This window comes from Macaca thibetana, chromosome 15 (genome assembly GCF_024542745.1).
Source record: "Macaca thibetana thibetana isolate TM-01 chromosome 15, ASM2454274v1, whole genome shotgun sequence".
Lineage (NCBI taxonomy): Eukaryota > Metazoa > Chordata > Mammalia > Primates > Cercopithecidae > Macaca > Macaca thibetana.
Genome location: NC_065592.1, coordinates 4,617,985 through 4,643,862, shown reverse-complemented (window position 1 = coordinate 4,643,862; position 25,878 = coordinate 4,617,985). Strand labels below are relative to the sequence as shown.

The following is a 25,878-nucleotide window of genomic DNA, read 5'->3' as shown; positions in this document are numbered from 1 at the left end:
TCCGCATGGTGTGCTGCTAAGGGGAGGGGGTGGCTGTACCTGACAGTTGACGTCCATCTGTCCATTTGAAAGCAGGTACTGGACCACTTCGTAGTGGCCTTTCTTGGCAGCCAGGTGCAAACACGTAGAGCCCTCTGCGTCCTGCAACAGAAACGCCACTTAGTCAAAGAATCCACACCTGTGATCCTGGTGTGCCAGCCCTGAGTGTGGGATCCAGGAGAACCTGGTGCCCACCATGGGGGTGGGGTCCTGTCCTGCTCAAATGACAAGGAGACCCAGGCTGAGGCCACAGGGCCATTTCCCAAGGAAACAGCCGAGGTCTGAGCCCTGTGTGCAGCCTGCTGTGGCCCTGTGAGTGGCTGGTCGCCCAGCACAGTGAAGACAGTGTGAATGATTCAGTAATAGTTGTCCATGTACCACAGAACTTAAAATAATAGATGGCAAAAAGTGGGACACAAAGAGGACCAGGCCCACCCCATGGCCCCGGAAACGCCACAGGCTCTGCCCCTCCTCTTGCTTCCTTTGCTTCTGGGCACGACTTTTTTTTTTTTCTTTTTTTCCTTTTTGAGACGGGGTCTTGCTGTATTGCCCAGGCGGAGTGCAGTGGCGCGATCACAGCTCATCGCAGCCTCTGACTCCCATGCCCAAGTGATCCTCCTGCCTCAGCCTCCCACGTAGGTGGGACTACAGGTGTGCACCGCCATGCCTGGCTAATGTATTTTTTTCTTTTCTAGAGACAGGGTCTTGCTATACTGCCTAGGCTATTTTTGAACTCCCGGCCCCAAGCGATCCTCCCACCTTGGTCTGGGAGTCGCAGGCATCATAATTGGGATTATTACAGTGCTGGGATTACAGGCGTGAGCCACCATGCCCAGCTTGGGAACACCTTCTCATTTCCTTTCAGCTGTTTCCCCGAGGAGACAAAATAGATCACACTGATCAAACCATCTCAAAGGAAAAAAAAGACATGCAAGGTTGGAGATCAGACCAGGAAGCTCCAGAAGAGGCGGCGGAGCCGGTGCCACCGCACCCAGCGCCATCCATGCGCCTTACACGGGCTCCTCACACAGGCCCGCGGACGTGCCCCGCCACTTTCTCCCTTAGGAGTTTGCTTTGCTTTACTCCCCTGTTCCTGTCTCCGTGTAACCATGTTCCTTCATTACCTTTCTCCCCTTATCTCGGTGGAGTCAGTGCAGCAGTCCTAGAGTTTCACAGGCACCACTGCACACACTGCTCACCCAGCTGGTGCTAAATCAGCATGCTCACCTTCCTCAAGGAAAGCCAGCACAGCCAATTCCCACACGGCTGGTGTTCAGAACTGTAATTTTATCATGAATACAAAATGATGCACGGTTGTTAAAAGGTCTGCCTTCATTTTCAAGTGTCTTTAATCGCTGGAATAGTGCAGCTGACAATCCCCTAACTGCTGGAAGACTGCCACAGCGTTCAGGACAGAAGCAGGTGCACCTGGCAGAGACCCTGGGCAAGCATTTCCGAATCAAGCAGGTAAGAGACGCCAGCAAAGGGAGCTTAGTGAAGGAGGCCAGCTGTCACGAGAGTGAGACACCAGGCAGGAGGACGGCAGGGCTGGGAGCGGCAGAGTGGGGGTTGAGGGGATTGAGAGTCAGTCAACGGAACCCCGTGGGAACAGACATGAAGGTGGCGAAGAGCGGGGCTGCTGGTGAGGAAAGATTTCTGTCGGGTTCAGTGACGGGCAGCTGTGAGGTCTGCAGGCACACAAACAGAAGCTCAAGACACTGGAGCCCACCCTCACCCACGGGACACCCCACACAGCGCCGGTCTGGTTTCCTTTCCTGCCTCCTCCCCAGAGGTAATCACTATCCTGAAATCGTGCTCATGGATCTCAATACTTTTACTGTCTATATCCATAAATGATGTTTCTACACCCTTTTAAACTCTCTAGATCACAGTGTGTATCATCTGCAGACACATCACAGACCCTACCGGTGTGAGGCCCTGCTCACCGAGCGGCCTCCAGTCCCCGCACCTCAAAGGTAAGGGCCCTGCCTGCTGCTCTGTGTCTCGCCCCTGCCAGTCTTTTCTACGCGTTACGTTGTATGGAATTCAGTGGCTGTTTCAGGCGGCCCCTCAGCCCTGTGTTTTCACCTGCTTGTTGGTCATACACATGTATTTCCTCTTGTGGGAACTGCACACTTATGTTCTCTGCCCATTTTTCTGTGTGGTTAGTTTCATTTCCAGTTCTTTATTTTTTTATTTTTATTTTTATTTTTTTTTGAGACAGAGTCTCGCTCTGTCGCCCAGGCTGGAGTGCAGTGGCGTGATCTCAGCTCACTGCAAAATCCGCCTCCCAGGTTCAGGCCATTCTCCTGCCTCAGCCTCCTAGTAGCTGCGACTACAGGTGCCCACCACCATGCCCGGCTAATTTTTTGCATTTCTAGTAGAGATGGGGCTTCACCGTGTTAGCCAGGGTGGTCTCCATCTCCCGACCTCGTGATTCACTCACCTCAGCCTCCCAAAGTGCTGGGATTACAGGTGTGAGCCACCACGCCCAGCCTCATTTGTAGTTCTTTATATTTTTGGATATTAATCTTTGGCCAGTGCGTTGGAAAATCTTCCCCCAGTGTTTAGACTGTCCGTTCGTGTCCTTTGTGGCATCTTTTTGAAGACAAATTCTTAAATTTTAATGCACTTAACTTTGTCAATCATTTTTGTGCTTTTTGTGTCTTAGAAGACACTTCCCCATGCTGGAATCACAAAGACGGCCTCTGTGGTCTTCCAGGCTTCGTAATTTGCCGCGCCTGGGAGTCACCTGCTTGCCACGCGCATGTGCACTTCTCCAGTCTCTCCAGCCTGGCTGGGGTCTTTGCGTTGGAAGCAGGAGCGCTGCAGGAAGGCACAGCTGGTTCTCGCTTTCTATGTCATTAGACAAACCTCTGCCTTTTAAGATGACAGTGAGTCTGCAGTGTAATTACTGACAGGGTGAGGCTGGAGTCCATCACTCTGCTATTTGTTTTCTATTTGTCCCATCTGGTTTTATTCCTGCATTTTAGTTGCACAATTTTTCAGTATTACATTTTATTTCCTCTACTAGTTTTTTTTCCTGAAAAGCTATATTTGTTTTATTTTCTTGGTATTTTCTCCGGGGATTACAATATTCGTCTTTATTGGTCTTCTTAAATTAATATTGTACCACCTCCCACAATAAAATACCTTCACAACAGTGGGATTCCACTTTCACACTGCCCTCCTTTGGGTACTTACTATCCTGTACTTCACAGCAGGTCTTCAATAGTATCGTTTCACTCAGCATTGTTTTGTTATAACATTGATGAGGATAAAAGTAAACAAACAAACAAAAACCATTCCCAGCCGGGCCACTGTCTGTGGAGTTGGCAGCTCCTCCCCGTGTCTGTGTGGGTTTCCTCTGGCCCAGGCTGCTTCCGGCCAGGTGACCTGAGTTGCCAGGACAGGCTCTGTCCACTCGCAACCCTGACCTGGAATAACTGGATAAACATGTATCTTGTGTGTATTAATCTTCCTTAAACGTCTGTACAGCTCACATGCATTTCAGTGTTTAATGTTCGAAACACCTTGGTCTTGATTTAGAAGCTTGCTAATGTTTCTGTGACCAGGAACACGGCAGAAGAACTTTGCTCTTGTTTAGATCATCTGTGGTAAATTGGTGTCAACGCTTGAAGAAGTCGCATACTCTAAGGACCTGTCAACAGTGTTGAGTGAAGACTTGCTGTGCTTCCAAACGTGTATAAACTCCACCATATGACATTATTGGAGTTTAAATGACCTCTCACATTTAGGAAATTTAAATAAGAAAAATGTCTTCATATCCACCATCCAGGGTTCCTCATTCATTCCCAAAGGGCTAAGTTTTCCTCCTGGAAGCTTCAGGATTCCAAGCAAGCTTATCTGCCTTTTGCTGTTTTTACCCGAACATGTTTGATTTCACCACCAATCTCTGAAGGACACTTTTACTAGAGGTAGGATTCTGGGGTCACATTTTTTTGGCTTTGCTTCTTTCAGCACAATAAAAACTGCCTCCATGGTTTCAGATGAGAAGTCAGTGATATTTCATGACATTGTCTGTCTAGATGTCACGTGCTGTTTTTCTCTAGCTCTTTTTTTTTCCTTAGAGATGGGGTTTCACTCTGGCACCCACGCTAGAGTGCAGTGGCGCTAATACAGCTCACTGTAGCCTCAAACTCCTGGGCTCAAGCGATGCTCCTGCCTCAACCTCCCAAGGCGCTATGACTACAGGCACATGCCACTACGCCCAGCTCATTTTTCATTTCTTATCGAGATGGGGTCTCACTATGTTGTCCAGGCTGATCTCAAACTCCTCACCTCAAGCCATCCTTCTGCCTCAGCCTCCCAAAGCACTAGCATTACAGAAGCAAGCCACTGAACCTGCCCAATTGTTTACCTATTTTGATCTAGCAATTCTACAGCCAGAAATCTGTTCTAAAGAAGCCAAATGTGCAAATATTTAACTACAAAAATGTTTCCCGAAGCACTGTTTATAATAAAAATTGAAAATAAGATAAATATTAAATATTCAAATTTGACTAATGATAAAAGTGTATCATAAATTGATACAGTCATTTAGGTAATGTTTCACAGAATAATATTTAGTAACAGAAAACAGTGAAAGTTTAATGTGATATGAGGCAGGAGTTGAATTACTATGAGGAGTGTGATCACTTTTTTGGTGGAAAAAATGTGTATTAGTATGAAAGACTAAGAATTTAAATGTGGTTATGATAATATATAACAAAATTTGCCATTTTAAACATTTTGTGCAGTTTTGTGGCATTAAATGCATTCACAATTACCACTATTCCCAAAGCTGCTTCATTACCCCAAAACAAAGCTCTACAATCATGATGCAAAACACCATCCCCCAGCCCCAGGGAATCTCCAGTCTACTTTCTGTCTCTATGAATCTCGCTGCTCTAGATGGCTTCTATCTATCGGTCACGTCGCACAGGATTTGTCCTTGGGTCTGGCTTCTTTCCTGCAGCAGAATGTCCTCAAGGTCCATCTGTGCTGTTCATATGTCAGAATTCCACTGATTCTATGACTGAGTAACATCCCGTCGTGTGGATGGACCAAACGCGCTGACGCAGGCATCTGCCGAGACATCTGGGTTGTTTCTGTCCTTCGGCTACTGTGAACAATGCGGCAGGAACCATGTTGTATGAAGATCTGTCTGTGGTCCTGGTCTTCATGTCAGGGCCACGCTCTCAGGAGTGGAGTTGCTGCAGACCAGAGGGTCGTCCTATGCTTAGCAACCTGAGGAACCACGACTGGCTTCCACAATGGCTGCAGCGTTTACATCCCCACCAGCAATGCGTGGGAGTCCCGACACTGCCACATCCTCTGTGGTGCGTCTCACCACAGCTCTGAGTTGGCTTCCCTGGTGGCTGGTGACGCTGGACACCTCTTCATGTGGGAACTGGCCCTTGGGGGCCTTCCTCAGAGAGACGGCTATTCAAGCCCTTTCTTTGCCCATTTCTGAACTGGTTGGTTAATTTTCTGTTATTGAGATGTACAATCTCTTTATATATTCTGCATTAAAATTTCTTATCAGAGAATTTGCAAATACATTTCCTCATTCTGTAGGTGGTATTTTCACTCCGTTGGTAGTAATCTTTGATGTACAAAAGTTTATTTTTCTCCATTTTAAAATCTTTTATTATCTTTACAAACCCTTGTGTTGGGGGCTGACTTTCAACAGATCACAGTGAGGGAGCTGCTCTGCCACATGTGAAACCCCAACCCACACGCAGGTCACCTACGGGCGGTTTAGTGCCAGGTTCCCTGCGAATGTGCGCTGCGTGACGGGCGAGGGGGTGGCTGCCTTTCCGGCTGCACATCATTTCCCAGGGCCAAACGTTTTTAATTTTAATCACGTTTATCTATTTCTTTGATTATGCTTTTGTATAGTATCCAAGAAACCGTCGTCAAATCCAATGTCATAAAGCTTTCCCCTCATGTCTTTTTCCAAGAGTGTTCTGGTTTTAGCTCTTAAGTGTGGGTCTTTCATCCATATCCATTTTCCATTTTCTTTTTTGAACAGAGTTTCAATCTTGTCACCCAGGTTGGAGTGCAGTGGCGTGATCTCGGCTCAATGCAACCTCCGCCTCCGGGTTCAATTGATTCTCCTACGTCAGCCTCCTAGGTAGCTGGGATTATAGGCGCCCGTCACCACACCCGAATAATTTTTGTATTTTTAGTAGACGGGGTTTCACAGTGTTGGACAGACTGGTCTTGAGTTCCTGACCTCAGGTGATCCACCTGCCTCGGCCTCCCAACGTGCTGAGATTACAGGCGTGAGCCACCACGCCCAGCTGCATTTTCCATTAATTTTTGAAGAGAGTGTTAGGTGAGGATCCAACCTCACGCTTCGGGATGTGGACATCCAGCTGTCTCAGCACCATCTGTTGAAAAGGCAATCTTTTCCTCATTGAATGGTCTTTGTAACTTTGCCAAAAATCAGTGACCATATATGCAATGGTTTATTTCTGGGCTTTTTATTTTATTCCATTGGTCTCTATTTCTGCCTTTATGCCAGTCCCACACTGTTTTCACTACTGTGGCCGTATATAGTAAGTTTTGAAATCAGCAAGTGTGAGTTCTCCAACTTTTTCAAAATTGTTTGGCTTCTCTGGGTCTCTTGAGACTCTGTATAAACTTTAGAGTTTTTTTGTATCTGTAAAAAAAAAAGCTGTTAGCGCCGGGCACGGTGGCTCACACTCATAATCCCACCACCATGGGAGGCCGAGGCGGGCGGATCACTCAATGTCAGGAGTTTGAGACCAGCCAGGCCAACGTGGTGAAACCCTGTCTCTACTAAAAATACCAAAAATTAGCCAGGCATGGTGGCGCGCGCCTGTAATCCCAGCTACTAGGGAGGCTGAGGCAGGAGAATTGCTTGAACCTGGTAAGTGGAGGATGCAGTGGGCCGAGATCGCACCACTGTACTCCAACCAGGGTGACAGAGCAAGACTGTCTCAAAAAAACAAAAATGCTGTTAGGATTTTAGTAAGGACTCCACGGACACTACAGCCATTTTAACCACATTCAGTCTTCTCATTTGTGAACATGGGATGTCTTTCTATTTATTCAGGTCTTCTTTAATTTCTTTCAGCAATGTTTGTTAGTTTTCAACTAACAATTATGAGTCTTTTGTCTTCTTGGTTAAACTTACTCCTAAGTATTTTATTCTTTTTGATATTACTGTAAATGAAACTGTTTTCTTAATTTCTTTTTTGAATACTTCATTTGAAGGATATAGAAATGCAACTGATTTTTCTGTGTTAATTTTTTATCCTGTTTTGCTGAATTGGTTTTGTTAGCTAACAATATTTTTGTATATTCTTTAGGGCTTTCTACATATAAGAACATGTCATCTGTGAACAGAGGCAATTTTACTTCTTCCTTTGCAACGTGAACGCCTTTGATTTCTTTTTCTTGCCTAATTGCTCTGGGCTGAAGACACAGTGAGACGACGTACTGTAAGGCGAACACCTTCCGCACGGCAAACCCCTCATTAGCTCCCCTGTCTGTTATCAGGTTCTATAGAGCATGAGCGCTCACTAGTGGTTTTTAATAATAAACCGGGTAACCAAAGTGAGATGAAGGAACTATTTCTGGACAACTGGGTCAGTGTGTGAAGGCCTCAAGTCCTGGAGATGTCAGTAAGGATGTCCCTTGCTCAGCTTTCTGAGAAACGTCTACACACACACTAGGAGGGTGATTCTGACAGATGAACATACCTTGGGATCCACCAGGGCCCCGGCCTTGATGAGGTACTTCACTGCTTCCAGATGGTTGTTTTCGGCTGCTTCCATCAACGGGGTCCTCTGGTCTTCTGAGCAGGTGTCGATATTAGCGCCCGCCTAGTGAAACAACAATTCAGGTGTATGGGAGGGCTGTGACGGTAGCCACCGCCTGGGGACAAGTGACTGACAAGCTTCTACACTCAAAACAAGAGAGCTGTACTGTTTCAGTGACCAACAATGTCTGAGTTTTCTAAACATGTATTCAAAGACATAATTATTCTATTAGTATCAAACCTTTAAGCAGAATATTTCTGCTAGATTTCATTCCACTTCTAAGGTAATTTGATAGAACATGTTGATAGCACAGGAGTGTGACAACACCTTTAGAAATGAGGAGGATGGTGACAACCTTCTGAAGCAGACAAAGAAAGGGAGGGAGGGGCCCCTGAGCAGAGGAGGCAGGAGGGAGGTGCCGGTTCACCCCGCCAGGACACACAGCACCCTCTCCCTGATTTAGTCCTCGCCAAAATAAATGGAAAATCCTGATTTCCAGTAGCATGCATTCCAGAACAGTTTCCATTTTTCCAAATAAACAGAGAAACTGGAAAGACCAATGAACTGGCAGGTATACAAAGGTAAATTTTTCTGGGTGTGAAACTTAAGAAGCCCCCAGCTTTAAAATTGGTTGTGTGCTAAAAGCAAATCAGCTGCTGGGCCGTTGAAACCTCTTCTCCATGAGGAAAACCTTCTTAGATGACAAAACCTAGTATTTCATTTACAAAATAAACATTTATTATGAAAAAAGGTTGAAAATAGTATTGTTTTTACTATTAGTAATTAAAAACCAAAAGTAACACAATTAAATAAGGAATGTTTAAACAGCCCTAGAATGGTCTATATGGAAAATGAGGCTAATTCGTAAAGGCTAACAGGGGCAGAGGCCAGGCGCCTCGGCTCACGCCTGTCATCCCAGCACTTCGGGAGGCCAAAGGCAGGCAGAGAAGCCGGGCGCGGCGGCTCACGCTTGTAATCCCCGCACTTTGGGAGGCCAAGGCAGGTGGATCACCTGAGGTCAGGCGTTTGAGAGCAGCCTGGCCAACATGGTGAAACCCCGTTTCTACTAAAGATACAAAAATTAGCTGGGCGCGGTGGCGGGCGCCTGTAGTCCCAGCTACCTGACAGGCTGAGGCAGGAGAGTTGCTTGAACCCGGGAGGCAGAGGTTGCAGTGAGCCGAGATCAAACGACCGCGCTCCAGCCTGAGCAACAAGAGTGAATTCTGTTTAAAAAAAACACACAAAACAGAGGGGCAGTGAGAGGCTCAGGGGACTCTGACTGGAACGGGCTGGGCATCACCGAAGAGAACACGGGGTCCATAGAGCAAGGGTCAGAGGTCAAAGGGCTGCGGCCTAGAGGCGCACAGCGGGGGCAGTGATGCAAGGCTGACCTCAAACACCAAAGCTCAAAGCCAAGGTCCGGCTGCCAGACCTGAAGGCAAAGTAGCGCCAGAAGTCTACAGCAGCTAATTTTTAACAAGCAGTAAGCTTGAAAAAACACAAAACAAGGTAGAGAGCGAGACCCGTGCTGTGCAGAGGAGCTGTGGCTCTGCCTCCCTCAGCACACCGAGGCTGCTCCTCCAGCTCCCAAAAATCCTGGAGAAAGAAGAAAGGGTGCGCCCTCAAGGGAGAGGCCGGCATCGAAAGCCCCTGCACCAGCACCAGGCCGGCAGCGCGGGTGGCAGCGCAGACAGACCCGAGTCTGCAAGGGCAGGAGGGGCTGACGGCTTCGGGCGGAGCATAGGGGAGGATGGGGGTCCTTTCCCAGGAAGGAGGGCTTGGCTACGGCGGCCCATAGGATACGGGGGCCTGCCAGCTCCCCAGCGCTGAGCCTTCACAGACCCGCACCGCACCCAGGACCCGGGTAAGCAGAAGGAAATGACCCCGCCCATGAAAACACGGGACACTGAGACAAAGCCCAAGAAAGCTCTAAGAGTGGAGAGAAGCAGCGGAGAAAAGGAAGAGTCAAAGCAAGATCCGCGCAGGGGCCAACGGTGTCCAGACGGACCTGCCAGTGCCAAGAAACAGGTCCCGCCCCATATCCAGCTCCATCCTGGACCCCACGCAGACGCGGAGCAGGACCCGCCTCCCACGCGCTCCCCAAACCCTCACTGCAAACGGAGCGGCTGGCACTGACCAAGTCCCACACAGTCTGAGGCCCCAAGGCCGAAACGGCCGCTCACCCTCCGCGAGGCTCTGACGGACGGCGCCCTTCCCAGGCTCGCGCGCACGCCCCGCCAACGGCTACCCATCCTGGTCCGCCTCCCAGGCATTGGGCCCGCAGCAACTCCCGCCTGCAGCCCAGAAGGCACAGTGGCTCTCCCAGTCCCCGAGGGGAGGAGAGACACCTGCAGTGCGGCAATCCCCTACACCCGCAACCTCCCTACACCCGCAACCTCCCTACACCCGCAACCTCCCTACACCCGCAACCTCCCTACACCCGCAACCTCCCTACACCCGCAACCTCCCTACACCTGCATGAGCTTCATCCCAGCTGAGGCACTGGCAGAAGCGGGTGCAGGTGGAGCCTTCGCCAATGCCCTGGGCCCCCCTGCGTGTTGCATGGCTGGCTCTACCAGTCGCTCAGTCATCTGCCACCACCCAGCAATTGCTTCAGCATCCAGTCCCTGCTAGGGGAGTCTGGGAAGGGGCATCCCGGCCAGGGCTGGTGCCACAGAGCAGGCCAGCTTCTGCAGGCAGGTGTGGGGTTCAGTGGGGAGAAGGCAGTGCCCACCCCACCCCCGCCCTTCTCTGAGAGGCCTCTGTGGCCCCTCTGCCCGCTTCCTGGCCCCACGAGAGTGGAGGGGGAGACTCTGCTGGCGGGAGCCATCGGGCCCTCGACCCTCTCCCCAGAGCCTAGGGCCTGGCCTCTCCACCTACTGCAGGGCACCTCAGTTCCTGGGGGGCTGTCCAGCGGGGACACAGGGCCTCCCTCTGTGGGCAGCTGTCCACCTCCTACTTGCCTATCTACACTCCCAATGTGGTAATGACCTTGGCATCTCCACCCACCTCCTATCCCCAATGGCCACCGTCAACCAGCCCTGCCTACTGGGGGGTGGCCCCTGAAACCCGAGGGCCCCCAGTGCTGCTCTGGGATCTAGACGCCCTCTTCCAGGGGGTGCCACCCAACGAAAGCATCTATGATGTTTGGGTCAGCCACCCTCGGGACCTGGCGGCCCCTGGCCCAGGCTGGCTGCTCTCCTGTGAGGCTCCTAGGACAGGGGCCGCTCCTCCCTCTCGCTCCCACCCCCAGTTTGTTGACAGGGAGCCAAGGCCAGGCGGGTGTCTGCGACCCCAGCAGCCTCGAAACACCAGGCAGCAGCCTTGCTGGGAGTCCACAGTGTTTACTGGACTACCCCACGTGTGGTGTGGCCGTGGCCCAGCTGGCACGAGCCTGGTCCTGGTGAGTCATGCCTCTGTTTCCCTTACACTCAGAGGCAAGGCTGTGGGGGACAGGGCTGAGCCTGGAATAGCTCTTTCCAGTCCCCTCTTCTCAGCCCACCACCCATCTATCCATCACCAGCTGTCACCGAATGGTAGATGCAGCCTGGGAAGGAGGTAGCACCTTTTCAGGAAAAGGGGTTAGGGAATCAAGACTGGACCCTACATGGTCTTGGTAGGGGCGTGGGGGAGATAACAGTAAAGGAGTTTACAACATTTTTTTTTTTTAATGAGAGATGACGGAAAAGCAAACATGAAAACATGAGTGTCTGTGGTGACTTCGGACGGGAGCATGTGGCACCTCGCTCAGCACTCTTCAGAAACCGCAGATACAGCGTGAAACCCGACAGCACGAGGGACCGGGACACCAATGAAACCCGACAGCACGAGGGACCAGGACACCAATAAAACCCGACAGCACGAGGGACCGGGACACCAATGAAACCCGACAGCACGAGGGACCGGGACACCAATGAAACCCGACAGCACGAGGGACCGGGACACCAATGAAACCCGACAGCTCGAGGGACCGGGACACCAAAGGCAGCAGATGAGAGGGCAGCAGCCCCCAGAGCCGCAGCAGATGGAGGCACAGCTCCGGCCTCCACAGGTTCGAAAACACAGATCAAGTCAGTAGAGAAAAGGCCCCGGGGCGCTTGAGGCAGCTCGGACACCTAGGAGGCTCCGTGACTGACCCTCAGAGCCCCTCCCCAGTCTGGGAGCCAGAACACTGATGCCCCCAGCGCCGGCAAAAGGCTGGGGTGGACTCCAGGTCGGCTGCCAGGGAAGCGCTTTCTGCACGATGCATTTCTCTGTCTGCGCTCAAGGCAGCGGCCCCTGGCGACACGGCTACTGAGCCCTCCAAGCACAGCTCATGTGACTGAGGGTGTGTCTTCATTTTTTTTTTTTTTTTTTTTTGAGACAGAGTCTTGCTCTGTCGCCCAGGCTGGAGTGCAGTGGCGCGATCTGAGCTCACTGCAAGCTGCACCTCCCGGGTTTACGCCATTCTCCTGCCTCAGCCTCCCTAGTAGCTGGGACTACAGGCACCCGCCACTGTGCCCAGCTAATTTTTTGTATCTTTACTAGAGATGAGGTTTCACCGTGTTAGCTAGGATGGTCTTGATCTCCTGACCTCGTGATCCGCCCGCCTCAGCATCCCAAAGTATAGGGATTACAGGCGTGAGCCACCGCGCCCGGCCGCGTCTTCACTTTTAACACACAGCCACACATGGCCGAGTGCCTGTGCTGTAGTGGGGGCAGGGAGCCCTGAGGAGACTCAAGCCAAGTGGGACCTCTGGTTCTAGGGGACCTTTTGAAGGGATGGGTGAGCATGAACCCCTCTGGTTCCGGGGGACCCTCTCGCAGGGTGAACACAAACCCCTCTCCTGTGCTGCTGCAGGAGACCTGGCTCAAAGACATGACTGAGACCAGAGCCCAGGAGAGATGATGCCACGCGGCCAAGACGAGCCTGAGGGAGAGGACGCCACAGGCCCTCACTGGTGTGCCCAGAGCCTGCCCAAAGAGTGGGTGTGAGATGTGAGACACCCCTGCAAATGCTGAACCCCTGGGAAACAGCACCCTTGGATTCAGGGCAAACTAGAGATAAAGCCAATCGCTCTCTTCCTGGAGAATCTCAGGAAAACCACTTAGATTCTAAGGGGAAGAAAAAATAGAAATCCCTCTAAGACCAGCAACAGTAAGTTGTGCAGGGCGGGCCATCAAATTAAACATCAGGCTAGGAATTTAATCTGAAGTGGTTCCAGGCTGGTCAGACCCCGGGCACTGGATGAACAGCAGCACCAAGGGACATAATGATTCGATTTCCTCCCAATACATCATTTTATTTCACAGCATTAAACTCACATGAAACTATAAAACAGAATGAAGAGCTCTGTGCTCCTCACGCAGCCTCCCCAAAGGTGAGTTTCAGGCAAGCACAGAGCGCGGGCAGTCAGCAGGGAGCCCCGGCAGGGCTAGGCCACTCCGCCCCACGGCCATGTCCTGTTTCTACACTCCCCCGTTTTCCTGACTGATGGAAGCAGATACAAAGGAACTCACGCTAGACAACTCAGCATAAAGGTTAAACGCAAACAAACAGAACCCTACTGTGCGGGGCGGTGAGACCAAAACAGCTGCTGTTCCGGGGGAGGGCACTCAGGTGTCCACCAGGTGTCCAGGCAGCCAGCAACACTGCGTCTCACGGGGGCAGGGACGTCAGGGCCATAGGAGAATGATTTGTTAGCCATATGTTTACATTTTAAGGACTTTTCTGTATGCATGATGCAACCATATATATATTTTTAATTTTTTGCTTTTTTTTTTTGAGACGGAGTCTCGCTCTGTCGCCCAGGCTGGAGTGCAGTGGCCGGATCTCAGCTCACTGCAAGCTCCGCCTCCCAGGTTAGATCATTCTCCTGCCTCAGCCTCCCGAGTAGCTGGGACTACAGGCGCCGCCACCTCGCCCGGCTAATTTTTTTGTATTTTTAGTAGAGACGGGGTTTCACTGGGTTAGCCAGGATGGTCTCGATCTACTGACCTCGTGATCCGCCCGTCTCGGCCTCCCAAAGTGCTGGGATTACAGGCTTGAGCCACCGTGCCCGGCCATATTTTTAATTTTTTAATGTTTAAAAAAGAAAGCCAAAGAGAACACCAGTGTCTTTCAAAGGAGTGGCAAGCTAATTTCTCAAGAGGAAGAATGCAAGTCGGAAGACAGTGGCATCATTCCTTACATGACCTGAGGAAAACCACCAGCAACCTGGAATTCCAGGCACAGGAGGAATGTCTTCAAGAAGCCTCCACAGCCAGCGGTGGGCATGGAGAACAGGCTCAGCACAGCCCACCCTCACGGGCCCGGCACGCCCCACCCTCAGGGGCCCGGCACGCCCCACCCTCACGGGCCCGGCACGCCCCACCCTCACGGGCCAACACGGCCCACATTCATGGCCTTGCCCAGCTCCTGGGGCCATCGGGGCAGCGCTCATGTAGCCCTTGTTCCCGTGGGCCCGTTCCCCCACGTGGCTCTGCACACTTGTCCCCATCCAGGTCCATCCGCAACAGAACAGAATCACGCCACACCCCTCACAAGGCCTCCCAGGAGAGGAGCAGGCCTCCCAGCCGAATGCCTGGCCCTCCACCGGCATCTGCTCTCGAGCCCCACACCACCAGCTCCTGCCTCTTCCAGACCACGCTCTCTTCCTCTTCCTCAGAGCCCCAACTATGAATGTCCTGGCATCACTCCTGCCCTGAACAGCCCACCCCTCGCTCCAGCTCTGCCTGTGTCCAGAAGACCACCCCCCACTCCCTGCCCCCGGCTGCCCCAGACCTCACCCCCCCCATAAGCCTGGTTCCCACCAGGTCAGCCACTTCCCTCATGGTCTCACCATGAACCACAGCCCACGTGACTCGTCTCGAGGCCACCCCAGTGCCTCTGAATCCTTTCCTGCTTCTCCCTGACATGCCCAGCAGCCTCCGCAGCTCCTCCTGCATGGAGCTGGCCCCAGTGCCTACCTCGGCTCAGCCCTTCTCACGGAACACTTTCAGCCTCCAGGAGCCCCCCACCAAGCCCTGGCTTACTGGACCCCAGTTCACCTCAGCTGCTCCCTCCCTCACCCCCTGCCGAGGCTTGGCTCCCCCATCTCCATCTCATTCAGTCCTGACCTTGGTAGGTCAAGTCTGCACGTGAGACTGAGAGGAACCACTGGGGCAAAAAGTGGAAAGTTTGTAACTTCCAGACTAAAAGAGAGAAGAGAAATGGCACAATCAAAATAAAAATCAATTCAAAAGACGGCAAGAAGAACGACCAAAAAGTACTGGCTTCAAAAGGCTGGCACTCTGGTCTGAATGCGATTTATTTATTGAGGTTGGGGGCCCCAATGAGGTGGGGAGGCCAGGCCTTTAAGAGGCGATGAGGCTGCGAAGATGGAACCACGCCTTTCTGAAAGGCAGGGTCAGCCCCCAGGAATGGACCTGCTCCCGTGTGGGCGGCCTGGTCCGCAGCAAGGCTGTGCTGGAGCATCTCCCTCTTGGCGGGTTCCTGGCTGTGTTCAGGCACAGCTCAAGGGCCTCACCAGAAGTCACCAGAGGCGGCCCCTCGACCTTGGGCTTCCCAGCCTGCAGAACTGTGAGAAATAAACTTATTTTCTTTATAAATGACTCGGTCTCAAGTATTCTGTTACAGCAAGAGAAAATGGACTGAGACAGCTAGAAATTAAAACTACAATATAAGACATTACGTATAAAGGACTAAAAGTTCCTATTAAAATACCAAGATGGTTAGACTAAATTTATAAAAATCAAGTTCTATGTTTAAAACACATATATCCAAAAACGAGGGAAAAAGTTCAGAAAAAAAGGAGGGAAAAATCATTCCAGATAAATAGTAACAAAACACCATCAGTTACGACTCCGGAAATGGGGGACAGACTGAGGCAGCTGCACAGCGGGTGGGTGTGAGCACAGCAGACGGCGCGCCCCGTCACTCTCTCCTTCCTGGCCCTAAGAAAGGCAGAGACAGGTGCGATCTGAGGGGACAGGTCCATCCCAGACAGTGGGGCCCGGGGGCCCCAACAAAACAGCCAGGCCCGCAGATCACCCTGCAGCTGACAGCCCTCGGCAAGCAAGAGCTACCACCGGCTTTTTAGTAGTTTACTTTAAATATAAACAGGAATCACTGGGCATTTGAGGAGAACCTTTAGATAAGAAAAACTAAAACAAACAGAGCAGCATAAAACTTCAAAGTAACCATAATATCATCAGAGAACTAAGGGAAGAACAAGAGCCTACTGAAAGAGGAACTATCCGAGAGCAGAAAGCAATTCTTGGGATTTGAAAATGTGACCACACACGTTAAAAATCCCCCAGGAGCTCGAAGCTAAAGGTGAGAACGCTGCCTAGAAGGCAGAACCAAAAGACAAGAAAACAGACCACGGCACGAAATCGGTCCAGAAGGTTCCACGCCTGAGTTACGAGAGCCCCAGGACAGAGCTGAGCCAGGTGAGGACCCGGGCACAGAAGTCACGCAGGAAATCCTCCTGGAACTGACAGGTGTGGATTTCTGCACTGAAAGGGCACAGCACATGCACCAAATGCCCCCGTGGATCTAAAAAGACCCATGTTACAACAAGGTGCAACTTCAGACCAGTGGGGTTCAAGGAAAGTTCCTCAAGTTTCCAAATAATAGGTCACATGCAAAGGATCAGAAGTCAGACCGCACCAGACTCAAACCTGGCATCTGAGAAACAGGAGACCCAACACGGGCATCAGGGAAGGGACGTCACAGGGGGACAAACTGAGTTGTGTGTCTGAACCCAGAGAAAGCGGGCAGTGTTCAGACGGTTCAGAATAAATTAGCAGGAGGCAGAGTCAACTCAACCAACAGAAACACAAGCCACTGATTCACGACAGACACAACATGCCTGTAGATGACATGGTTCAGCTTGAAAATGCACACATGATCTGATCTAAACAAAATGGGAGCCAGTCAACGGGGCTGAGGAAGGGCGTCTGTGCCTCTCCGAGTGCCTGGCTCCCCCAGGGGGAAGTCATGAGTGTGAAGAACCAAAACCAAAACCAAAGAAAGCAAATCAAGAAACAGCCAAACAGCAGCATGCTCTTCCCAAAGGCCGCGGTAAATGCCGGAAGAAACAGTGGGAAGCACCGATCCACCTGCAGGACTCGGGCAGAAAAGCTGATTCTGTGTCCGCTTCACAGTTCTATGGAAGAACCACAGTTCTATGGAAGAACCAAAAACGTGGTATGATTTTGCTTTGATAAAAATAAAGGAGAGCAGGTGAAGAGCCCTAGGAGGGCGCCGTGCCACCGAACCTGAACCAGCATGTGGCAGATGTCCACGTGTCCAGCCTCCGCCGCCGCGTGCAGTGGGGAGCGCTTATTCTGGTGCTCCATTTTGAAGTTGGGGTCAATTCCGTCCACTGTGAACAAACACAGTTTTATTAATGATTTCAGATGTAGCCACAGACTCCAGCTCAGGACTGTCACGATGGCTGGCAAGCACTCACAAACGACCAGCTTCCACACAAACAGCCACCTCGAGCCACGCCGCGACCCGCCCACAGCACCATCCTCTGGACTTGAGAATTGAGTGCGCTAGTCTCCTGTGGAATCGAACAGGCAGGTCCCTCTGTCAGAACTAACTCGGCAAGGCACGCTCTTCCCTTTACCGCCCTGCTCAAACTCTGAGGTTCCTTCTATATTTCCGTGCGTACTGGCCGTGGCCGCCCCAGGCCCTGTGAGGCAGCTGACCAGGGCAGACATACCCTAGGGGAGCAAGCAAGGCCGGAGACAGAGGCCTGAGCATCGGTCAATTCCCAGGAGGTCTGAGGGGACAGTGAGCAATGGAGCAGTGAGGTGACCTTATTGTCATGTGAAGTCTGTGACGAAAATGATTAAAAAACTGCTGGTCAACATAAATAAACCTTTTTTTAAGAGCAAATGGTTTCGCTTCTTTTTACTTGATGTACTGTCCAGTAAAGGGCTTCTTAATCATCCTTTTCAACCCAGAGACGTTGAACGTCAGAGAAATCAAGCCTAGAGCTGTGAGCTCAGAGACCAGATGATCACTGGGAAGGCTCTACCTACTCTATCTAACAAGCACGCTTTTGGGTATTAGAAATCTGATGCAATCGGTTTGCCTGTTATAAAATACCTATAGCCGAAGCCTACTTTGTCCACACCACAGCTGCTGTGATCAGCACAGGTGACACATCAGCTGCCGTCATCACCACACATCTCAGCAGGGCCCCAACTCACTAGTTTTGCTTTTCCTTAATCTACATTTCTGCTTGATTTAATAATCGCATTCCTAATTCCTTTTTAAAGATTAGAACTTCGTAGAGAATAGTTCTACCATCCTGCATAACTGAATATGAATACCATAAAAAGCCTCAACACCAGTGGGCGACCTCTTCGCACTCATCAGAGAACTCAGAGACACACAAACAGAAAACCAAAATGAAACCAGCCTTCCGAGGAAGGGGTAACAACGGCTCTCGGCTTCTTTCAGTGCCACAGGGCCGGTCGCGTGTGCCCGGGTGGCAGGAAGGCACTTACCCAGCATGAGGAGCACCTTCTGAAGCTCCCCTTGCCTGGCGGAGAAGTACAGCTGCTTTGGGTGGAAGCGAAGCTTCTTGGGTCTGTGGGAAGCACAGGACAACAGTTGGGTCAGCATGGGGCTCCGCGTCCCCCACGTGAAGCTGAAGGCTGGAAGGCCCAGGGGACGTCTGCCCACCAGCCCTACAAGCTCAAGTGCAAACCCACCAGTCTTGAGAGATCTCATGGTAAAAGCTGCAGAACAAGAAACTGCCTTCCCAGTCACTGCAGGAGAACGCTACACACCATGAGGCTTTACACAACGCGACAACAGAGCCAGCGCAGGATGCAGGGGAACAGGGTCACGGCAGGCCCCAAGGACCTCATCTATGCTCAGTACGGCCAAGACCAGCCCCGGCCAGGATGAGCCCACACAGCGTGGTCATGAGTGAGGGCACAGCTCACACTACAGAAGATGCCTGGGGCAGTGAGAGCTGTCAACACTGGCACTTTTGCTTTGAAACCTTAACTCGATGACTAAGCTGATAACTGATATGGTTTAGACCTGTGTCCCTCCCAAACCTCATGTTGAAATGTGACCTCCAGTGTTGGAGGTGAGACCTGGTAGGAGGTGACTGGATCCTGGAGGCAGATCTCTCATTAATGGCTTCACGTCATCCCTCCCCCTGGTGAGTGAGTTCCTGCTCAGTCAGTTCCCACAAGATCTGGTCACTTAAGAGTCTGGGAGCCTCCCCTTCTCTGTCTCTTGCTACTGCTCCTGCTTTGCCTTCCACCATGACTAGCTTCCTGAGGCCTCCCAAGGAGCAGATGCCAGCACCATGCCTCCTGCACAGTCTGGAGAACCGTGAGCCAATTAAGCCTCTTTTCTTTATAAATTATCCAGCCCTGGGCATTTCTTTATATTGACACAAAAGCAGACTAACGCAATCACCAAGGGATGGGGGAGAAAGTGGGGGTTGGGAACAGTCTGGGGTCTGGTCAGTGAGCAGGGTCTGTGGGCATCGGCAGATGGCACCGTCACTTCAGGAACAGGCTCAGAGGTGAGGCTGGAGGCAGAGGGGAGCTCCAGGGAGGAGGCCAACACAAGCCTCAGTGCCACAGTCTGGTCTGCCTCCCTGCGGGGGCAATGCTGAGAGAAGGATGAGGAGGGCTGGTCTGCCTCCCGGTGGGGGCAATGCTGAGAGGAGGATGAGGAGGGCTGGTCTGCCTCCCTGGGGGGACAATGCTGAGAGGAGGATGAGGAGGGCTGGTCTGCCTCCCTGGGGGGGCAATGCTGAGAGGAGGATGAGGAGGGCTGGTCTGCCTCCCAGTGGGGGGGCAATGCTGAGAGGAGGATGAGGAGGGCTGGTCTGCCTCCCAGTGGGGGGGCAATGCTGAGAGGAGGACGAGGGGGGCTGGTCTGCCTCCCTGGGGGGGCAATGCTGAGAGGAGGATGAGGAGGGCTGGTCTGCCTCCCAGTGGGGGGGCAATGCTGAGAGGAGGACGAGGGGGGCTGGGTTTTTGCGAGCTGTCAGGAAAGCCTGGAGGGCCCCTTGGCCCAACCCTTGCATTGCACAGATGTGGTGGGGCCTGGGAGGAAAACAGTGCCAAGGCAGCAGAAGTAGTGTCTGCTCTCATGACCTAAGGGCAGTTCAGGGTCAATAGCAACCAGGAAATGTTTGTCGAAGCTCACCAAGACTACCTCCTCACTTAGGACTTCAAAGGTGTCACATGTTGCTCTTAATATAATCAGAGGACAGTAATTTGCAATGATTTCCCAAAATAGTGTGAAAATATACAAATTATTCTAATAAACAGCATTAATCAAAAAGCTGAAAAGTGCTAAAATGACGCCATGGGGAAAAACACGGGGTGCAGATTAAAACAGGCCCTGAGACATCTCTGCAATCACACATCAGGTCTTACTTTTCCGAGTCGAGGGCGATGAGAGCACTCTCCAAGGTTTCCTTCCCTGGTCCCTGGGAAAGGCCAGGGGTTGGCCTCCCGAGCCCAGCAGGTCCCGTTGGATCAAAGCCCTCGGGCATGTGGGAGGCTGTACCCTGCAGCTTGTCGTCCTCCGAGAGTGGTGGCCCAGCAGCACTTCAGTGGGAGGAAATCGGGGAAACGTTTATGAAAACATGAAACATGGCCTGTTCCGACTCTGACCGCCCCAGTGCGCTGTTTTCTAAGTGAGAGTTGCGGATTTGCTTACTGTCTGCTGAGTCCCTGGATGGAACGGTTCAGGATTCAGAACCAAATTTCCTGAGAATACTAGAGCAGCTTTTCCTAGACTTCCGGGCAGCGGGTTCAAAATCACTCTCATGAATGAGCTTCAAGCTGAATCTATCAAGTCCACTGCCCACCCCAAGAAAAGGAAATCCCACTGGAATTTTAATTCAAAGTGCATTAAATGTACAGGTTAATAGGAAGGAATCACCTTAACATGTCCACAATTTGAGTCTCTTTTAAATAATCTTCAAGGAAGTTTTTGTTTTCTTTATATTAGTGTCACATTTAAGTTCTTTTGTTCTGCTGGGTAGTAACAGATTTTGTTGCTGTTTTGAAAGGATCTCTTTCGTAATTTTACTCTCAGGTAGGAAACTTCTGGTAAGGAAGAAGGCAAGTGGCTTCTACCTCTTCTTATCAGATCCTCTTACTGACTCTTGAGCTCTAAAAACTTTTCAGCTGTTTCTACTGGACTCTTTCAGGAAGACAATTATATCTGTCTAATATGAATACTTCTGGCTGGGCGCGGTGGCTCAAGCCTGTAATCCCAGCACTTTGGGAGGCCGAGACGGGCGGATCACGAGGTCAGGAGATCGAGACCATCCTCGCTAACCTGGTGAAACCCCGTCTCTACTAAAAATACAAAAAACTAGCCGGGCGAGGTGGCGGGCGCCTGTAGTCCCAGCTACTCGGGAGGCTGAGGCAGGAGAATGGCGTGAACCCGGGAGGCGGAGCTTGCAGTGAGCTGAGATCCGGCCACTGCACTCCAGCCTGGGCGACAGAGCGAAGCGAGACTCCCTCTCAAAAAAAAAAAAAAAAAAAAAAAAAAAATTAATACTTCTAATTATTTGATACTTTTTTTGTCTTCAGCTAAGGCCTTCAAACCTCAATGCCACAGAACTCAGTCACAGACTGCAGCAGCTACCACTCCTCTACCGCCTGTGTAACGACAGGGCTGTGCCGGCCACTCCTCTACCGCCTGTGTACCGACAAGGCTGTGCCGGCCACTCCTCTACCGCCTGTGTTCCTCTACCGCCTGTGTACCGACAGGGCTGTGCCGGCCACTCCTCTACCGCCTGTGTACCGACAAGGCTGTGCCGGCCACTCCTCTACCGCCTGTGTACCGACAGGGCTGTGCCGGCCACTCCTCTACCGCCTGTGTACCGACAAGGCTGTGCCGGCCACTCCTCTACCGCCTGTGTACCGACAAGGCTGTGCCGGCCACTCCTCTACCGCCTGTGTAACGACAGGGCTGTGCCGGCCACTCCTCTACCGCCTGTGTACCGACAAGGCTGTGCCGGCAACAGAAACACCACAGGGCTACATCAATGGGGGTGCTGTGAAAACCGGTTCAAAACAGGCAAATGGATCTACATGACCAAACTGAAAGAGAGCGACGTATGTACAAACGGCAATAAATCAATTTCAGTGTCTTAAATGTCAGAAATCACCATGAGCATCAGCATCAGCTCAGAGACTTCTGGGAAAAACAGCAGAAAGCAATAATGTTAAAATAACAACTGAAACCTTTTCAGGTGAACGACTGGAGAGCCCAGCCAGAGCCTGTGCCAGGTACCTGCCCGTTGTGGTGTCGGCCCTGCCCTCCAGGGCTGAGCCCTTCTCCTGCCCGGGGACTGGTGTCACGGTAGAGGTGGTGTCTGCTTTAGCTATCGTCACCTCTTTGGCCTTGGAGCTCTCCTCCCCACAGTGGGGACAATAGCTGGCGTTATTGACGCGAGAGGCACAGTCTTTGTGGAAACGGTGAGAGATGCTGCTCTCGGGCTGACACTCCATAAAATTACCCTAAAAATGGGAGGACAACAAAAATTTTTTGTTTTAATTGGGGTTAGTATTTGGAAAAATAAAGTACTACTAAACTGGCACCGCATCCCACATCGGGCGGTCTGCAGAGTGAGCCATGGGTTGGGGTGGGGTCCAGTCTTGGTCCCAGGCATCGTTAAGAAGGAGGAACGATGCTTCCCGCGGTGCTCTCGCCCCACAGAGAGAAAGCTGAAGCCAGCCAGAGGTCACTTGGCTGCCTCCGACCCACCCAGGCCCAGGAAAGCTGAGGCTGCCCACAAAGAGAAGGCCTAAAGAAGGGCCCAGAAGGCCTCTATTCTAAAGCGTGGATAGGGACAGGGCCAGACGACAGAACCTCAGGGCACAGCATCAGGCAGCTGGAGCTGCCCCCGTGCCCGGCAGTGCAGCAGATGTGGTTTGGTGACCCAGGTGAGCCTCGGGGAGGGGCACACAGCCATAAGAACAGCATTTTCTTGCAGAAAGTCAGAGATAAACAGATGTAGCAGAAGCAAAAAAAGGATGTTTGAAGATGGGGACGACATGCAAGGTGTGAAGTCCAAAGAAAAGCCCCCAAAAGTGGAAGCTCTTGGCCCAGGTTCACAAAGGGACAGCAGGGCATCTCTGGGTGCCTGAAGCTCACACCCAAACACACACACAGACGCTGACAGGCAGAGGCTCACACAGATGTGCACACGCACACACACGCTCTCACACCCTACATGCACAAGGGTGCCCACACAAGGGAGTTCCGTAGGGAAGCAGCCCATTCTCAGGGGAACCTGGGCATGGCTGAGCACAGATGTTTGACAGTGAAGTCACTGATGACCCAAGATCCCAGCAGAAACAGCCCAGGGCACAGCAGGGTGGTGCTGCCTCTGCCGGGAGCTGTGTGCTCTGTACACCCTCGTCATGGGGGGTGAACGTCCTCAGTACAGCTTCCACCTGGAGTCTTCAGTGCGTCACAAGCCCCTCACCACTGCTCTCGAGCCCCAGGGCCTTAGACACCTTCACCCCTAACCCCTACTTCCCTCCTCCGGCCTGGAAGTCCAGGTCACACCGTCCTAGTCATCTCTGAAAGCGGCTTGCAGGCAGGAGGAGGGAAATGGGGGTTGGGGGTGAAAGTGTCTAAGGCACTGGGGCTCAAGAGCAGTGGTGAGGGGCTTGTGACACACTGGAGACCTCCAGACAGACACCAGACCTGGGCCAAGCTGCTGGACCACCCGACAGCAGGTGGACACAGGACAGGAACCAGCACCAGCGAGCAGACAGCAAGCCTGTGGAGGGCACAGAGGCCGCCCGACTGGGCTCTTACCGCTGTGCAGAAGTAGCCACAGCCGGGACAGCACTGGTGCTTCACCATGCGGCCCCGGTGGTCTTCACACAGCACAAGGAGCGGGGCCTTGTTGGATGGGCGCATCAGCTCATACTTGACCACGCTGTTTGTGCACCGGCCCAACTGCAATCAGACAAGACTGGTGGTCAGTGTCAGAGTCACGGGAGGCCAGCGTTCCCTCCACCAGGCGCTGGGCAGTGCAGGCACAGAGGAGCTGCTCAGCAGGTGTGGACTGACTGAGCCGAGCGCTGCAAGGCCAGCTTGGCTTTGTGGGTACCTGCTATACGTCTGCCAGCACCGGGGACACACAGGGAGCCCAGAGACGGAGACGCCCACCATCTGCACAACCAGCAGATCCAGGGGGCCAGGCGCGCCCACTCCCACCAGATCCAGGGGCCAGGCGCGCCCACTCCCACCAGATCCGGGGGGCCAGGGGGTCAGGCGCGCCCACTCCCACCAGATCCAGGGGGCCAGGCGCGCCCACTCCCACCAGATCCAGGGGCCAGGCGCGCCCACTCCCACCAGATCCAGGGGGCCAGGGGGCCAGGCGCGCCCACTCCCACCAGATCCAGGGAGCCAGGCGCGCCCACTCCCACCAGATCCAGGGGGCCAGAGGGCCAGGCGCGCCCACTCCCACCAGATCCAGGGGCCAGGCGCACCTACTCCCACCAGATCCAGGGGCCAGGCATACCCACTCCCACCAGATCCAGGGAGCCAGGCACGCCCACTCCCACCAGATCCAGGGGCCAGGCGCGCCCACTCCCATCAGATCCGGGGAGCCAGGCACGCCCACTCCCACCAGATCCAAGGGGCCAGGCGCGCCCCCTCCCACCAGATCCAAGGGGCCAGGCGCGCCCACTCACACCAGATCCAGGGGGCCAGGCGCGCCCACTCACACCAGATCCAGGGGGCCAGAGGGCCAGGCGCGCCCACTCCCACCAGATCCAGGGGACCAGGCGCGCCCACTCACACCAGATCCAGGGGGCCAGGCGCGCCCACTCCCACCAGATCCAGGGGCCAGGCATACCCACTCCCACCAGATCCAGGGGGCCAGGCGCGCCCACTCCCACCAGATCCAAGGGGCCAGGCATACCCACTCCCACCAGATCCAGGGGCCAGGCACGCCCACTCCCACCAGATCCGGGGGGCCAGGCACGCCCACTCCCACCAGATCCGGGGGGCCAGGCGCGCCCACTCCCATCAGATCCAGGGAGCCAGGCGCGCCCCCTCCCACCAGATCCAGGGAGCCAGGCGCGCCCCCTCCCACCAGATCCAGGGGCCAGGCGCGCCCCCTCCCACCAGATCCAGGGAGCCGGGCGCGCCCCCTCCCACCAGATCCAGGGGCCAGGCGCGCCCACTCCCACCAGATCCAAGGGGCCAGGCGCGCCCACTCCCACCAGATCCAGGGGCCAGGCATACCCACTCCCACCAGATCCAGGGGGCCAGGCGCGCCCCCTCCCACCAGATCCAGGGGCCAGGCGCGCCCACTCCCACCAGATCCAAGGGGCCAGGCACGCCCACTCCCATCAGATCCAGGGGCCAGGCGCGCCCACTCCCACCAGATCCAGGGGCCAGGCACGCCCACTCCCACCAGATCCAGGGGCCAGGCGCGCCCACTCCCACCAGATCCAGGGGCCAGGCATACCCACTCCCACCAGATCCAGGGAGCCAGGCGCGCCCCCTCCCACCAGATGCAGGGGGCCAGGCGTGACCGCATCCGCTCATATGTGCCTATCAGAGGGCCAGCTGCTCAACTCTGGCAGAAGTCAAGGAAGATTCTGAGGCGAGAGGGGCTCTGGGCTGGGTGCCAAGGAAACAGGAACAGACACCTGGCAGGAGAGTCCAGGCCATCACAGGCCAGCAGTGGGCAACGGCATAATGAATCTATGGGAGCCCCAAGGATTCCGGGGCAGCCAGAGGAACCTGCACACAGGGCAAGGGGCAGAACACAGAGTGCGGGGCCTGCCTGGGGGACATGGTCAGTGGAGGGCTCTGAGAGGACCAGGACTTGAAGGCGCCTGTGGAGGTGAAAGCACTGAGGGCACCCAGGATGACAGGCACTCTGGAGCGCACCGGACAAAGCCTTACTGGTGTGCTATGGAGAGTTCTCTGACAGCCAGTAAGAAAACAAGAAGTAGGCCCCCCAAAAATAAGCAAAGAATTGAGTGACAATTCACAAAAGAAGAACTACAAATG

The 25,878-nt window shown here is 53.2% G+C and overlaps 3 protein-coding genes across 9 annotated transcripts in view; 2 read left to right on the top strand and 1 right to left on the bottom strand.

Moving 5' to 3' along the window:
* The window catches only part of DPH7 (diphthamide biosynthesis 7), an 807,287-nt gene that overhangs the window by 550,850 nt on the left and 230,559 nt on the right, over positions 1-25,878 (top strand). The window lies entirely within an intron of this gene.
* Positions 1-25,878, bottom strand: part of EHMT1 (euchromatic histone lysine methyltransferase 1) — a 230,524-nt gene that overhangs the window by 37,656 nt on the left and 166,990 nt on the right. For 6 of the 7 annotated variants that reach the window (XM_050759722.1, XM_050759726.1, XM_050759723.1 and 3 more), the window contains 7 exons: positions 23,662-23,805; positions 22,126-22,352; positions 20,250-20,423; positions 18,345-18,427; positions 17,100-17,206; positions 7,776-7,898; positions 40-141 (listed from right to left, as the gene is read on the bottom strand). In XM_050759722.1, coding sequence (XP_050615679.1) covers positions 40-141; positions 7,776-7,898; positions 17,100-17,206; positions 18,345-18,427; positions 20,250-20,423; positions 22,126-22,352; positions 23,662-23,805 — 960 coding nt within the window. Of the gene's footprint in view, positions 1-39; positions 142-7,775; positions 7,899-15,108; positions 15,395-17,099; positions 17,207-18,344; positions 18,428-20,249; positions 20,424-22,125; positions 22,353-23,661; positions 23,806-25,878 lie in introns of those variants that run through there. The other variant, XM_050759729.1, reaches the window with a different exon arrangement.
* LOC126937834 (proline-rich protein 36-like) lies at positions 9,714-12,527 on the top strand. Its single transcript, XM_050761601.1, is given in 4 exon segments — positions 9,714-9,964; positions 10,055-10,382; positions 10,385-10,748; positions 10,751-12,527. Coding segments are annotated over 4 exon segments (1,590 nt in total). The 3' UTR covers positions 11,398-12,527.